The sequence below is a fragment of the Lethenteron reissneri genome, chromosome 52, assembly GCF_015708825.2.
Source record: "Lethenteron reissneri isolate LAM-NWPU_2019-01 chromosome 52, ASM1570882v1, whole genome shotgun sequence".
Classification (NCBI taxonomy): domain Eukaryota; kingdom Metazoa; phylum Chordata; class Hyperoartia; order Petromyzontiformes; family Petromyzontidae; genus Lethenteron; species Lethenteron reissneri.
This window is the reverse complement of record NC_083830.1, coordinates 8,958,080-8,970,429: the sequence shown is the minus strand read 5'-3', so window position 1 is coordinate 8,970,429 and position 12,350 is coordinate 8,958,080. Positions and strand designations below refer to the sequence as shown.

The 12,350-nt window shown below is 49.1% G+C and overlaps 1 protein-coding gene across 3 annotated transcripts in view; it reads right to left on the bottom strand.

Moving 5' to 3' along the window:
• Positions 1-6,740: 6,740 nt before the first annotated feature.
• Positions 6,741-12,350, bottom strand: part of LOC133355779 (ubiquitin carboxyl-terminal hydrolase CYLD-like) — a 56,260-nt gene continuing 50,650 nt past the window's right edge. For all 3 annotated transcript variants that reach the window (XM_061573125.1, XM_061573127.1, XM_061573126.1), the window contains one exon: positions 6,741-12,327. In XM_061573125.1, coding sequence (XP_061429109.1) covers positions 12,143-12,327 — 185 coding nt within the window. In that variant the 3' untranslated portion in view covers positions 6,741-12,142. The remainder of the gene's footprint in view (positions 12,328-12,350) is intronic.

Below are 12,350 nucleotides of genomic sequence, written 5' to 3'. Positions count from 1 at the left end.
ATGAAAACTAGGGACAAGGCTTGGGCATTTGCTCAGAAAAGTAATTTGGTCAAAGGCTGGCGAGAATACAGGATTTTAAGGCATACAAAAAATGCTTACTTTTCACATGGCAACGCCAGGATCTTCTGGAAAAAGTCAAATGTATCGAAAGGGCATCTAACACGGATAATCTGCCCGTTGCGCTTAACTGAAATGGGGACTATTTTTCAGAGCCACAAAAAGTAGTCGACAATTTGAACCATAATTTTTCTGAAGCTGGTGATCTTTTTAATAATGTATTGGGAGTCACCTCTGCTCATGCAATTTTCTACACGCCTGTCCAAACATTAAACGAATTTAGTTTCCAGCCTATCCACGAAAGTAATGTTGTGAAACAATTGTCCTACCTCAAAGGGTCCTCCTCTACCGGAGCGGATAGTATTCCCGTCTTTGCTCTGCTAACTGTTGGTCACATAATTTGTAAACCAAGAGCTGATATTTTCAACCTGTCCATCAAAGAAGCATCAGGATCTCTAGAATGGAAACATTCCTATATTCATCCACTTCACAAAGGGGGCCCTAAAGATGATCCAAATAACTACCGACCTATCTCAATCTTGTCCCCGTTGATGAAAATGTTAGAAAAATTATTGATCTACCAAATTACCAGTTTCCTGTCCGACAACAATCTCTTAAATCGAAACCAATCTGGGTTCCGAAAAAAATACAGCACCACATCTGCTGCATTAGACTCTCTGAATCACATTTACAGTAGCATTGATAATAAGCAGTACTGCGCCAGTCTTTTTCTTGACTTGTCCAAAGCCTTTGATACAGTAGACCACAACATCCTGCTTGGTAAACTAAGTTGCCTCTGTTTCTCCAAACACGCAGTAGAATGGTTACAAAATTACCTATTTTCTCGCACCCAAACTGTATCCATAGATGGCTGGAGGTCAAACAGTGCTAAGATAACAAAAGGGGTTCCACAGGGTTCCATTCTCGGCCCCCTCTTGTTCTCTCTTTATGTCAATAACTTGGGCACTGACCTGGATCATTCCAGGGTAAATCTTTTTGCAGATGACACGATACTGATTACTGCTGGCCGCTCTCCGGATGACGTGATTGCTAAGCTCCATGTTGATTTCAACAAACTACAACATCAGCTAGTTGCTCTTAAACTAGTCCTGAATACCTCCAAAACCAAGGTGTTATGCTTCTCACCAGGACTAAAGCAGGAAGTTATTTTTCCCCAATTACATACCTAAAATAATTATCAAATAGAGCAAGTCAAAATCTATAAGTATCTTGGGGTCATCCTTGATTCAAAACTGAATTTTCAAGATCAAATTGATTATATTGGTAAAAAGACAAAAATAAAAATTGGTTTTCTGTATCGACGCAAGCACTGCTTCCCCCCTATGTTCCATTTGGAATTGATAAAAGCTACCATACTGCCTCTATTTGATTACTGTGACATTGTATATAAATCAGCCCCAAGTACTGCTACTGAAGAAGCTTGACTCAATGTATCACTCGCCCTTAAGATTTGCATTGAACTGCCCATATAGGACTCACCACTGCAATCTCTACATTGGGTCAAACTTAACATCTCTCAATGTTAGACGGCTTGTGCATCAGATCGTATTTATTCATGATGTACTTACAAAAAAATCAGCAAACTACCTGCTGGATCTCCTCACTGTTTCGAAGAACAAATGTGACCTAAGGTCTACGCTCATTTACCAGCTTCACATTCCTTATTGCCGTACAAATACTGGAGGAAGGGCCTTTGCTATTGATGCCCCCAGGGTCTGGAATGCTTTCGCCAATAAACTGCAACTTGGATCACTACCTGTGAGATCTTCACTCAAAACTGCTCGAGGAGTTGTACACCCCGAGCTGTCACTGCTATTCAGTCGCCTGAAATCAAATGTATCGCTCCGGATGACCGCTGCAAAGTATGATCTGTGTTTTGATTTAGTGTGCTGATCTTTAAAGGTGCATTGAAAATTGTTGATACTCCTACTGATACTCCTGCTGTTATGGAGTGACTCGTGCAGCCAGCTATGGCTGGAAAGTTTGGTCGTACAAACTCTTTGGTTCTTTCGGTAAAGTCACGTAGGTATAAAATAAAATAAATCACGACGTTTCGGGTGCAACACAAGCGTCATCAGGTGGGAAAGCATGGTCTGCTGCGGAGGCAGACTGTTTTAAAGGGTTTGAAATGGGTGTAGCCCAAGGGTCATAAAGAAGTGGCCGGGGCTAGTGATGTTAATGTGAGAAATTAGCATGATGTTAATGTGATAAATTAGCATGTAACTGTAAGATAGGAGGAGAGCGGCCTTCCTCCACGAGGGAGTGCAAACCAACGGGTGTAATACGAAGGGCCTGTGTTACACCCGATGGGTTGGGTTGCACTCCCTCGTCGAGGAGGCCCACCTCTTCTCCTTTTCTACAGTTACATGCTAATTCATCACATTAACAACACGCTAATCCCTCCCATTAACATAGCCACTTCCGTGCCCTCTAATTTCTCACTTTAACATCATGCTAATCCCTCCCATTAACATAGCCACTTCCATGCCCTCTAATTTCTCACATTAACATCATGCTAATCTCTCACATTAACATAGCCACTTCCGTGCCTTCTAATTTCTCACTTTAACATCATGCTAATCTCTCACATTAACATAGCCACTTCCGTGCCTTCTAATTTCTCACTTTAACATCATGCTAATCCCTCCCATTAACATAGCCACTTACATGCCCTCTAATTTCTCACATTAACATCATGCTAATCTCTCACATTAACATAGCCACTTCCGTGCCTTCTAATTTCTCACTTTAACATCATGCTAATCCCTCCCATTAACATAGCCACTTCCATGCCCTCTAATTTCTCACATTAACATCATGCTAATCCCTCCCATTAACATAGCCACTTCCATGCCCTCTAATTTCTCACATTAACATCATGCTAATCTCTCACATTAACATAGCCACTTCCGTGCCTTCTAATTTCTCACTTTAACATCATGCTAATCTCTCACATTAACATAGCCACTTCCGTGCCTTCTAATTTCTCACTTTAACATCATGCTAATCCCTCCCATTAACATAGCCACTTCTGTGCCTTCTAATTTCTCACTTTAACATCATGCTAATCTCTCACATTAACATAGCCACTTCCGTGCCTTCTAATTTCTCACATTAACATCGTGCTAATCTCTCACATTAACATAGCCACTTCCGTGCCTTCTAATTTCTCACTTTAACATCATGCTAATCTCTCACATTAACATAGCCACTTCCGTGCCTTCTAATTTCTCACTTTAACATCATGCTAATCTCTCACATTAACATAGCCACTTCCGTGCCCTCGTCCAGGAGGCCGCTCTCCTCCTATCTTACAGTTACATGCTAATCTCTTACATTAACATCATGCTAATTTCTTACATTAACATCATGCTAATCTCTCACATTAAGATCACTAGCCCCGGCCACTTCTTTATGACCCTTGGGCTACACCCATTTCAAACCTTTTAACGCACTCTGCCTCAGCAGCAGGCCAAGCTTTCCCACCTGATGACAGACGCTTGTGTTGCGCCCGAAACGTCGTGATTTATTTTATTTTCTACCTACGTGACTTTACCCAAAGAACCAAAGAGTATGGATTCCTGCAGTCACCAAAGCCTCAAATCAAGATTTGGTCGTACATGTTATGTATATCGTTTATTGTAAATTTGAATCACAGTTCCGATGATCACTGTTACATTGTTTTATAGCTTTATTTTGGTGATTTCGAAAACGTTTTGGTTTAGCCATATTTGTTTGTTGTAGTACAGAGTTAGGCTGATAATTTTAATCCAAATTGTCTTATGGTTGTTATTGCTTGACTTGCATCCCACTGGGATTTTTGCACACATCGTTGATATACGGTGCTTTTTATGGGAAACTTTGCAGATTTTTTCCTGGCTTTTTCTGTTGCGCGTAGTCACTTTTAAGATGTTTCTTGTTTTTGTTTGTTGCGGTTGCACCCGATTCAAGAGCCGCATGGCTCACAGGGCTATACCTAATACATGAACTGAACTGAAATCAGTGGGCATTTACATCCTTTGTGAAAGTGACAGATCGGAGTGGGCATTTCCATCAAGGAGAGTTGTTTGCGTTCTCATTTTCGGGGATGCGACGTCGGACTGTGGATTTGGATTCGGGATTGCTGCCCGCGCCGGAGGGTGCTTCGGCCACGCAGTTTAACTTTCAACTTGTGTTTCTGTCGTTGCTGACTAATCAGACACTGAGGTTCTAGTCAGAAACCTCAAACCGATTGTGGGGAGGCAGGGTCAGACTCAGTCTGACGGGAAATAGCCAATTCAAACGGTCCTGTGTAAACAGCCACTGCATTCTCTCTCCACAATTGAACCACAAAGCATTTCCATTTCATAGCAGAAGAAAGATGTCAACATCCATGGGACAAAAAACATTCTGTTCGGGGAGCGGTGGGGGTGGGAAAAGTTACAAAATTACGACTTCTGTGGAAGAGACCGACATGTGTATAGGCCACTCTCAGTTATCCGTGGGCGGTGAATGCGGGTTGCGGATGAACCGCGCTCGCGACAACGCTGTCGCGACGACGCGCGATGGTTCACTCATCGAACGCTTCTCGCTCGCAGGGGGGACCGCCGACTCGTGCCCCCCGCGGAACCGCAGCCTCGTCGGCACGACGGGCGGAGGCTCCATGCCTGCACCCCCCCCCCCCCCACTCGACAACGTAGCTCATCAATACGCTCCGTAGCATAATTTAGATTCGCTTTGCGTTATCCTCGTTTTATTTTATTCAGACCCCACCCACCCATCACCCCACTAACACCCCCTTGGACAATGTAGAATTGACTGCAACGTCACAAATCGTAATCACGCGAGTTGGGCTTAGGGCTCGGGCTCATGAACTGTGCAGTGCAACCTTGCAGCGCAATCGATTGCCCCCCAATCCGTCCCTCCCTGTGGCGGGGGGGGGGGGGGGGCGCCCCTCTGACGCGTTCCAACCTCGTTCGAGTGACCAGCGCAGGCAAGCAGTGTCGACGAGCCGAGTTCGGCAGCCGATGTGGCAAAAGCGCCGCGGTCACGCCACGTGGGTCCGATGGTGGAAGTTCTCGCCTGGGGCTAAACGAAACGAAAACTCGACGAAGCAAACGGCATTTTAATTCAAAGCCAGTGGGCGGTAACACCTACATGCAGTACTTTCTCTGTCAGGAGGTTTCTGCTGCTCTGATCAGGGCTGGATTTCGGGTTGGGGTGAGGAGACAAATGGTCAATGGCCCACAATTCCAGAGGAGCCCATAGGGGAAGGTGGGGGGGGGGGGAACCCATAATTTTAAACAATTTAATTGAATAACTTATTTAATATGAACAATGTCAGCAATGCTACCTTGAGTGACTACTGTCTGCACGTGTAAGAGGAAGCTTCGTGCTAGAGGATAGGAAAGGGGTTTTCTCCGCTGCGGAGTCCGGGAAGGAGAGCGGCTGGGGGGGGGGGGGGACCCTAAATCCAGCCTCGTCTCTGCTGCAGGTGTGCTGTCAATAAGCGAGGAACAGTCTCTCATCCTCGCACCTGTGAAGAGCTCTCATTGGTCATTTATTGACACGGAACCCCCCCCCCCCCGCGCAACCCAAAAACGATCGTTCGCGAGACGAGGCAAACTCGTTGAAGCGGAAACGGATCGAACGAATCGGCTTCGGAAAGAAGGACAACCGAGGAGGTGGGAGCGAGGGTTTGGTCTGGGCGAGCGCAGCACAGGAGCACAGCACACGAGCACAGCACGCGAGCGTGTGACACGCGCACACAATCGGCGGTCGTCTTAACGAACAGGACACGCACTTTGAAGTCGTCGGAGCTGCTGCGAGAGCGCACGGTGCTGGTTTCGTATAAGGCGTCCGTCCCAGAGTTGAGCGAGGCAGCGTTCGAGTCCCGTCCACTACGACCCTTCACCCGCCAAACCTCTACCACCCCCCCACGCTCCTGACCACGTGCTACGGGTAGCTGATAACTTCAGAATAGGTGACACAATCAGAAGGGGGTGCAACGTCCCGTGATTTTCTGTCGTTTGGCGAAACAACACAGAGAACCGAGTGCGACGATCAATGGACTGGGTGGGGGGGGGGCTTGAAAGGAAATTGAAGGACACGGGTCCATTGGCCAGAGCACAGGGTGGTGCGTGAGGACCGGGTCGCGGGACTTATTTCTCAGCCAGCATGAGGTCTCTCATCAAGAGCTGTGCCGTTCACTGCGACAACCCGCAATGCAGCAACAATTCCGCAGACAGATTTCGGCGCAAATTAGTTCCCTGCAACCACCTGGACACCGACCCGGACAAGTCTGGGAATCGGCGTCTTACGCAGACCTGGCGGCAAGCCTGGGGTGGGTACCACGAGCGGTGGCAAATGTGAAGCCATGCCACGTTCCTCGCGCGTCAAATAAAACAATGGATCTTGCGATTACGCACTTCGCCGATTAAGGTTATTATTGCAGTTCGCTTTTATTGGCGATTTAAATGCGTTGGTGCCACTCAAGCTTCGCCATCTCAAGCGGTGTTAACAAGTCAACTATTTGGTCTGGGCACCATGGCCTACAAAAACATGAATCCACAATCATTTTAAGGTGGGTTGTTGCCTTGAGACCAGTGGTTCTTAACCTGGGGTGCATTGGAGGTAAATCATCAAAACACAACAATGAAGCACGGGCACGCCAGCACAACCACTCTGTTTCATCAAACCCGATGCATTTATTACCATTATACATGTTTTGAACAATTGAGAACCAAATGGGTGCAAGGCTGCATTAAAGGTTAGGAACCACTGCTTTAGGCCATGAAACAGCCGGAGCAATTGTAAGGCAATCGTCACAGGCAACAGTTGCCAATACTATTTTCTACCACGAAAAAAATCTGTTGGCTCGTATATTTTCGGCGAATCTGACCTCTGCTTCTACCTCGCGTGCAACTGGCAATGGCAACTTCCAATTCAATCGCAGATTTTGTGCGCTCTGCAAACCAATTGTCGATTGTCAACCTCCCCCCCCCCCCCCCACAACGCTTTTCAACAAAGTATTTTGTCACTGGCAAGACCGAACTCCCGTTCCCTTCTATGCCGGGGTTTTTAGCTACGACATTGAACCCCGGGGCGTCGAAACACGAGCGCGCCGCTGGAAAAGCACGTGACACCATACGTCACGGGTCTGTATCTCTTTGTTTGTGAGGGGGGCAGCTTGTTGGGCCAGATGTGGGGGACATTGGCCTCCAGTTTTGAACCCTTTCACAGGCGGTCCTGTCTATTCTCAGGGACCTGCCAATGCCCTCCAAAGTCAAACGTGGGGTTTGTTTGCAGGCCACACACGTGATAAGGTCAGCTTCTACCACACGGAATCTGGAAAAAGGAAACTCCTGCACGGAAGGAACCAGGATCATACCCCGTTCGTTCGGAATTAGTTTATAAGCCAAATATAAAACGGACTCAAGTTTACAGAATAGATGTGTACAGTATTCCCTCGTTATTCACAGACCTGCTTATCCACGAGTTTGGCAATCTGCGATTCACACCTGCCACTTTACACGACTGCATTTAAAGTGATTAGAGAAAGAGATATGGTAAGTTCATTCATAAACTTGTATTTAATACATTAACATTAATTTGTATTTACTTTATGTTTAGTATAACCACTTCAAATAGTTTTCATGTTATAATTGTCATACATTTAAGTAACTTATTTATTCATTTATTTACGTAAGGTAATTCATTAAAGAAAAGATGCAATGGTTTCCGTAGGCCAAATATCATTATCCGTGAAATGTGCTATTCATTAGCAATACCATCCGCAAACAATTTGTTATTCACGAGCATCTCCAAGAACGTGTCCCTCGCAAATAACGAGGGGATTTTGCTGGCATGCCATTGCCAAAGTATCATGGGGGGGAGGGGGGGCCTTTAGCTTGGCTTTACCACTCAGACATAAGTGCTAAAAAGTCCTGGACAGTAAATCGCAAAAAGGATGCTTTCAGTTCTTGAAAGTGACCTGTAAAAAAACGAAGAAAAAGCTCGCGGAGTTGCTCGCACTTTGGCTGCAAAGCAAGAGATCGTGGCGTCCTTAACAAGGGGCATTTCACCCGAACAACCGCAGGCCGCGCCATTCAAACGAACCAAGTTGGCAGCTCGCCATGCAAACAATCCGCACGTGGAAACACGCCGTCAGCACAATGCGCCCACGAGCACTCCATACTGACCACAAAGTCGCTTCGGGCACAGTCGGCATTCTCTACTCAACATTCCCATCGTCGTCGTCGTCGTCATTCATTTGTCTTTTTTTTGTGGGCAACGGCGGGCATTGCTTAAACGAAGACATTTCTGTTGTTGAAAATAAATCGACAGGAGTTGAGCTGGTACCGGTGGAGAATTCTGCTGTCAGTATAACGCAAGTCGCATGCCCACTGCCAGCCTTTCCGGGTGCGAGATGAACCCAGGTCTCCCTCCCTGGCAAAGGCGGCCTCAACGGGTTTCTTTCATCCGCGGGTCCCGCGTTAGGGAACGGCGAATGCTTTGTGCTGCTGCACAGTCAAATGTATGTACGTTGAACTTATTTCGCGCCGTACGTAGCCAACCGTGCTAATTGGCGGCGAGGTCATGGAGATTGATGGACTCTGCTGGTTACAGTGCGGGGTTGGTGAAGGTGGTGCCGACTGGTTCGTTTATCATCACTGATATTGGCAGTGGCTGAGAATCGGTCAAAACATTGTTTTGGTTTTATGAATATTCAGCCATCGTTCTGCAGAAGAAAATGTGGCCAAGTGATCCTCAAACATAGCGCCATGGATCGGCGTCTTGCTTTAACCGGAACGTACTTTCAAAGTAGCAACTTATCTGCCACTTTAACGTCGTGCGTAATTCATTGATTTTTGTCCAATCTCAGAAGCGAGGCAAGGATTGAACCTAAATTGTCATGATTGGGTGGCCGCCGGCGGGCAACCGAACGGCCTGCTTGAGGCTGCCGTTGGGGCCTTGCGCAGCGGACACACTGCGGAGCAGAAAGAGGCATCGCACTCGACGATGACTCGTGGTCTGTGGAGGCCCTCATCCAGCAGTGGATCGATAAGTGGATCGGCTGTGTACATCCAGGGTCATAGGCAGTCACTTATTTTAGTGGCCATTCCCACGGATTTCGCTTCTGCCTTCACCTGAAGGAGCAGCCCGCAGATCCCATTCACAATTGTCATAAATTTGTGCTCCAAATTGGCAGGGCTTGCTATTGCGCCTCTGTTTGACACGGCAGTGGCTCATCATAAGCCAGCAGTGGAGAGGTTCTGAAGCCACCCCACTGCGAGCCCCCATTAAAAGTCAAGTTTCCCGCTCAAAGATATTTAATAATGGTTGTAAATTTACAGCCTCGGTCAATCCAATGGCCGAGCGTTGTCAGCCATGGGGGATGCGTAACCATACTTCACCACACCAGTCAGTCGGGGGTTGACCAAGAAGGGAGTAGGGCAGTGGCAAGACCGGTTCAGGTATCACTCGACACTGACTTTAGACGTGGCCGCGAATCAAACTGGTGATTGGCTGGGGCTCACAACTGCACCGTCGCTTGAGGGCCTTAAAAGTAAGACCGCACGCTGTGGGCGTGCGGCCACCGACCTGGTTGCAAATGCTGCTGCTGCTGCTGCTGGCAGCAGTAAAAGCACGGGTCACGTTATACTGACAGCACACAAATCCGACCGGTATCACGATTCAACGTACAGCCGCGGTACACGATTCCCTAAGATGTGGTACATTCAGGCTTGGCGGACCCAAGTTCGCGCTTCGTAAGCCGACAAGAGCGCGCGCAGGGGGTTCTACGCGGTTATCGCATTAAATACAAAACTGTACACACACGAGCCACAGGCTAAGTGCACGGGAATAAGGGAGCAACGAGGCGGAGGAGGCAGCGACGTTCGCGTGATAAAGGGAATCATTGCTTTTCCTCGACGGTCACAAACACAACGTTCACGATGGCCACAGTGCACAGCCCGGGGACGATGGGGAAAACTCTTAGCGGGTTGCGTCAACGCGACGAATGGCACACCGCCGCGTCACACCGTATTGTGTACTTCTCCGCCACGGCTTGCGGCAGCGGGGGGGGGGGGGGGGGGAGTCTAGTGGCGATCGCCCGCGGAGCAACATGCACTGGGGAGGTTTTTTTTGTAACTTTTTTTCTTTTTTTTCCTTTTTCGCCGCCAAATTAACCGAGCGTTTAAACAGCCGCGTGGACGGGCGGGGTCAGGGGGGGCAGGGCGGGTTTCCTGACGTTGATAAAGGCGACGGCGTAAGACAGCGGGGCGAGCTCGCCTACGCCGACGGTGACGCGAACGGTGAGCGAGCGACATTCGGCATCGTGACGGCGCGCCAACTCGACCCCACGCACAATACGCGGGAATCACACGCGCGCGCGCACTCGACTCTCAGCGGAGGCAGGGGGGTCCCCCGGACTGTCCTACGCACGCCGGGATGACGTTGGCCTTGTGATTTAGGGGCAGGTCCAGCCTATACAGTAAACCCTAGCCCGGTTCAGGTGGCGTTAAAAGCTGCGTCTCAAGTTTCTCCTAAGATAAATCGATTCCGATCGAGTGGCGACAGCGGCGCCACGTTGTAAGACCACGCGTGCCCACCGGGGTTGAGCGACGACTGTTCTGGCGCGAAGGAAGCTCAGATGCCAGGATCGGTGGCGACTACCGTCGTAGCCTTGCTGCCTGTTCGCCGACAATCAGCCGGTTCTGCTTGTGGTGTACGGTGGCGAGCGAGGTTTGGGAAAAGTGGCGGCCGCGGCGGGTGGCTTGCCCACGGACGCAGCTTTTTTCCCGCGAGGCTCAACGAATGAAGGCGGCACCTCGCACTCTCTGGCTGTATCGGGCGCGAGCGCGGCTACAAACGTCGGACAGTCCCGTCCCGGCTGACGGGGTTGCGAGTAAAAATCCAACAGACATTGCACGCAATAAAAACACCAGAAATCAGACCCCGACAACAATAATTACAAAAAGAAAATTCCGACAACCGATCATAATGACCGATGTTAACAAAAAAAATTATAAATGCAAAAACATTAATAATAATAATAACGTAAACGATCAAAACAAAACAAAAAACGAGATAACAAAAAATGTATACACATCTCTTTGGGGTATGGGAAGATGACCCGAAACAGACGAGACGAAACTTCCACACACCCCCCCATCCCCCGAGTGTTGAAAGTCGCGAGCAGCCACGCAAATTGTGAGTGCCCTTGAGAAAGAACGAGGGAAGGGGGAGGGAGGGAGATGACGAAGAGTGGAGAAGTAATGAGAAGGGGGTGTGCGAGGAGGAGGGGGAGAGAATCCTTAGGGAGAGAAGGGCAGTGAAGTGGAGAGAACAACGGGGAGAGAGAGACTGGGCAGGTGTAGAAGGGAGAGAAGGGGGAGCAGGCAGAGTCGGATTTGAATTTTCACTGCATTTAAATGCAAGTGCGCAGCAAGTCTCTCCGCACAAACCAACGTGAAGTTATTCTTGCCACACATGTAGGAGAAGTGACAGTCATTGGGCAGGGAATCGACAGCACGGACAGCCGGGGGAAGGGGCTTCCAAGCTACGGAGGAGCAATCATGGAATGGAGCCGGAAGAAAGGCCACGATCTGGGAACCTACCAAGAGAGGGGCCGTCGGGTTTCGTGAATTCGGCACCGTGGCGATTTCATTGCAGACGTTACAATTGAAGGAAAATTACAAATGTTCCCGTTATGGTCAACGATCGCCAATTTGCAAATAACCTTATCGTGCGATAAAACCAATAGCGGATATTATTGCCCGACATCTCCCTCTCGTCCGTATCGAGAGCTACGTACAGCCTCAACGCTCTCTCCGTAACGTCTCGCACTGCACGTTTTGCTGTACCCAATGGTGGCGGCACCGATCGACCGGGGGAGGAGGAGGAGAAGGACATAAGGGACCCAAGAGTCCGCATGAGCAAGGAGAACCCTCAGATGGGAAAGAATAAGAACAGAGAGTTGAAGACGTGAGTGGGTGGTTGGGTGGGCGGTTGATCTGGCGGGCGATCGGGCGATCGGGCGAGCAGGCGGATGCGGATCGGGCGGGCGAGCAGGCGGCAACGGTCACTTGTAGAGCATCATGTCGCGGTGTTGGTACATGCACATGTACGCGTCGCACAGAAGGCGCGACGCCGGGCCCTCCATGACGCGCGGGTCCAGGCCATCCAGCTCCTCGGGGCGCATGCTCAGGTACTGCGCCACCTCCGGGCACTCGCGCACCTCCGGGATGTTGAAGCCCTCCTGCCCGCCTGCCGGGAGGGTTCGCGGGTGA